Source organism: Perkinsus marinus (genome assembly GCF_000006405.1).
Source record: "Perkinsus marinus ATCC 50983 genomic scaffold scf_1104296947350, whole genome shotgun sequence".
Taxonomy (NCBI): Eukaryota; Perkinsozoa; order Perkinsida; family Perkinsidae; genus Perkinsus; species Perkinsus marinus.
The window spans coordinates 1-1,566 of NW_003210637.1; the positions used below are offsets into that span (position 1 = coordinate 1).

Here is a 1,566-nt window from a genome sequence, read left to right on the forward strand (position 1 = left end):
AGTAGACTCGCCAAATCGCAGTTTCGTATTATCTGTCACCGCCTATACATGAGCCCTGGGGAGCTTGGTGATACCTTTTGTGACGGAATAACTCAAGTAAAAACGTTCCTTCCCAGGAAACTATACCGACTCATACACACTAAGCGTCATCCCTCTATAGCATCAAATAGGATCTAGTATTGATGATGGGCATGAAGGAGAAGGCCAGGGGGAAGATGGGCAGAAGGAAGGCCACCTACAGAGAAAATACTCCTAGCAGTTATTAATGTTGGAGGAATAAATGCTCGCTCCTCGAAGCTCGAGAGTTTCCTCACTAATTATAAAACTTTACATATGAATTCGGGCGTAAGAAAAAGTGTTGAAAAACCAACAAGAATTTTCCCAAATTTTTCATATTTTCCCACACACTGGTAGTAACAGATGCTCACCAGATAGAGAGTGAACACATGGTCCTTCAACACCATTTCGGGCAATAGTGAGAATGCGAAATACGACACCGTCAACCAGGTAGCCACGAACAGGAGGTCCGCGAAAAGGTTCTGGAAACAGGGCGTGGGAGCGAAACTCATGACCAGGTACCTGATAACAAGCAGTGAAACACTAGCGATAGAAAGCTGCCCTACAGGAAGAGCATGAAGTAGTTGTGTTGGAATGCCCCTCCACTGCTCATCTTCTGACCGAGCTGAAGGGCAACGTAACCGGCCCCTAGTACTGCGGGAATCGTCAGGGCGACTTGGCCGATCTGAGCAGGGCTGGCGGCTGCCAAGGAGAGGTAGCTGAGGGCCACACCTAAGAGGAAAGGAGTAGGGTCCTAGGGTAGAGGCAGTAGTAGTACCAGGGGAAAGGGGGTCTAGAAGGGCCCTAGCCGCATCGAAGGCGGCGTACCTAGGGAGAGGAATAATGGCAAGTTGGTGATGGTCCCTAGTACGGTCTGGCAGCCCACAACCCAACCGTGGCTATTCCTCTAGAATGCTGCTGTAGGGCTGGCTGGATACGAGCTTGCTCGGGACGGTAGGAGGCCCAGGAGCTCCACATGGGGGGGCCTGGGATATGGTCATGGTTAACGTACTGGTATTATCCCTTACTTCGCTGAGTAGTGGTAGTAGTAAACATTCTACTACTACTATTACTGCTGCTGTTGAGCCATAGTGGCGTCTTAGTATATAAGCCGGTAGCAGTAGGGAGGGCCCATCTGGACATCATCCTTAAGGGCGTCACCCCTTTAAACAGCATGCTGGTGGCCATAGTGGGAATGGGATCCAAAAAAGAACCGGAAGTACACCGTAGTGATGTTACTTATCAATCAGGCCCACAGAAGGAGGTGCCAGAGGTCTCTCCTAGATAGGTTCAAGTGTCGGGATTAAAGAACAGCACGTGTAACGCCATGAAAATGAATTTAGCGCGCGCCCGATAGACTTCAACATCATTATGGAGGTTGTAAGAAGGGAGCTTTTCTATGCAGTCTGGGGAGGGGATAGTCACATGGTCAAGTACAGTGTTGGTGACAGTGTGAAAATTCTGAGGAAATTTCAGGAAATTCTGGTTGGTTTCTGCACACTTCTACCC

The 1,566-nt window shown here is 49.2% G+C and overlaps 1 protein-coding gene across 1 annotated transcript; it reads right to left on the bottom strand.

Moving 5' to 3' along the window:
- Positions 1-154: 154 nt before the first annotated feature.
- On the bottom strand, positions 155-885 carry Pmar_PMAR019614 (hypothetical protein; the record flags this gene model as incomplete). Its single annotated transcript, XM_002779438.1, has 4 exons — positions 155-235; positions 429-579; positions 624-789; positions 836-885. Coding segments are annotated over 4 exons (448 nt in total), but the record flags the coding sequence as incomplete, so codon positions are not given.
- Between the last annotated feature and the right edge of the window lie 681 nt (positions 886-1,566).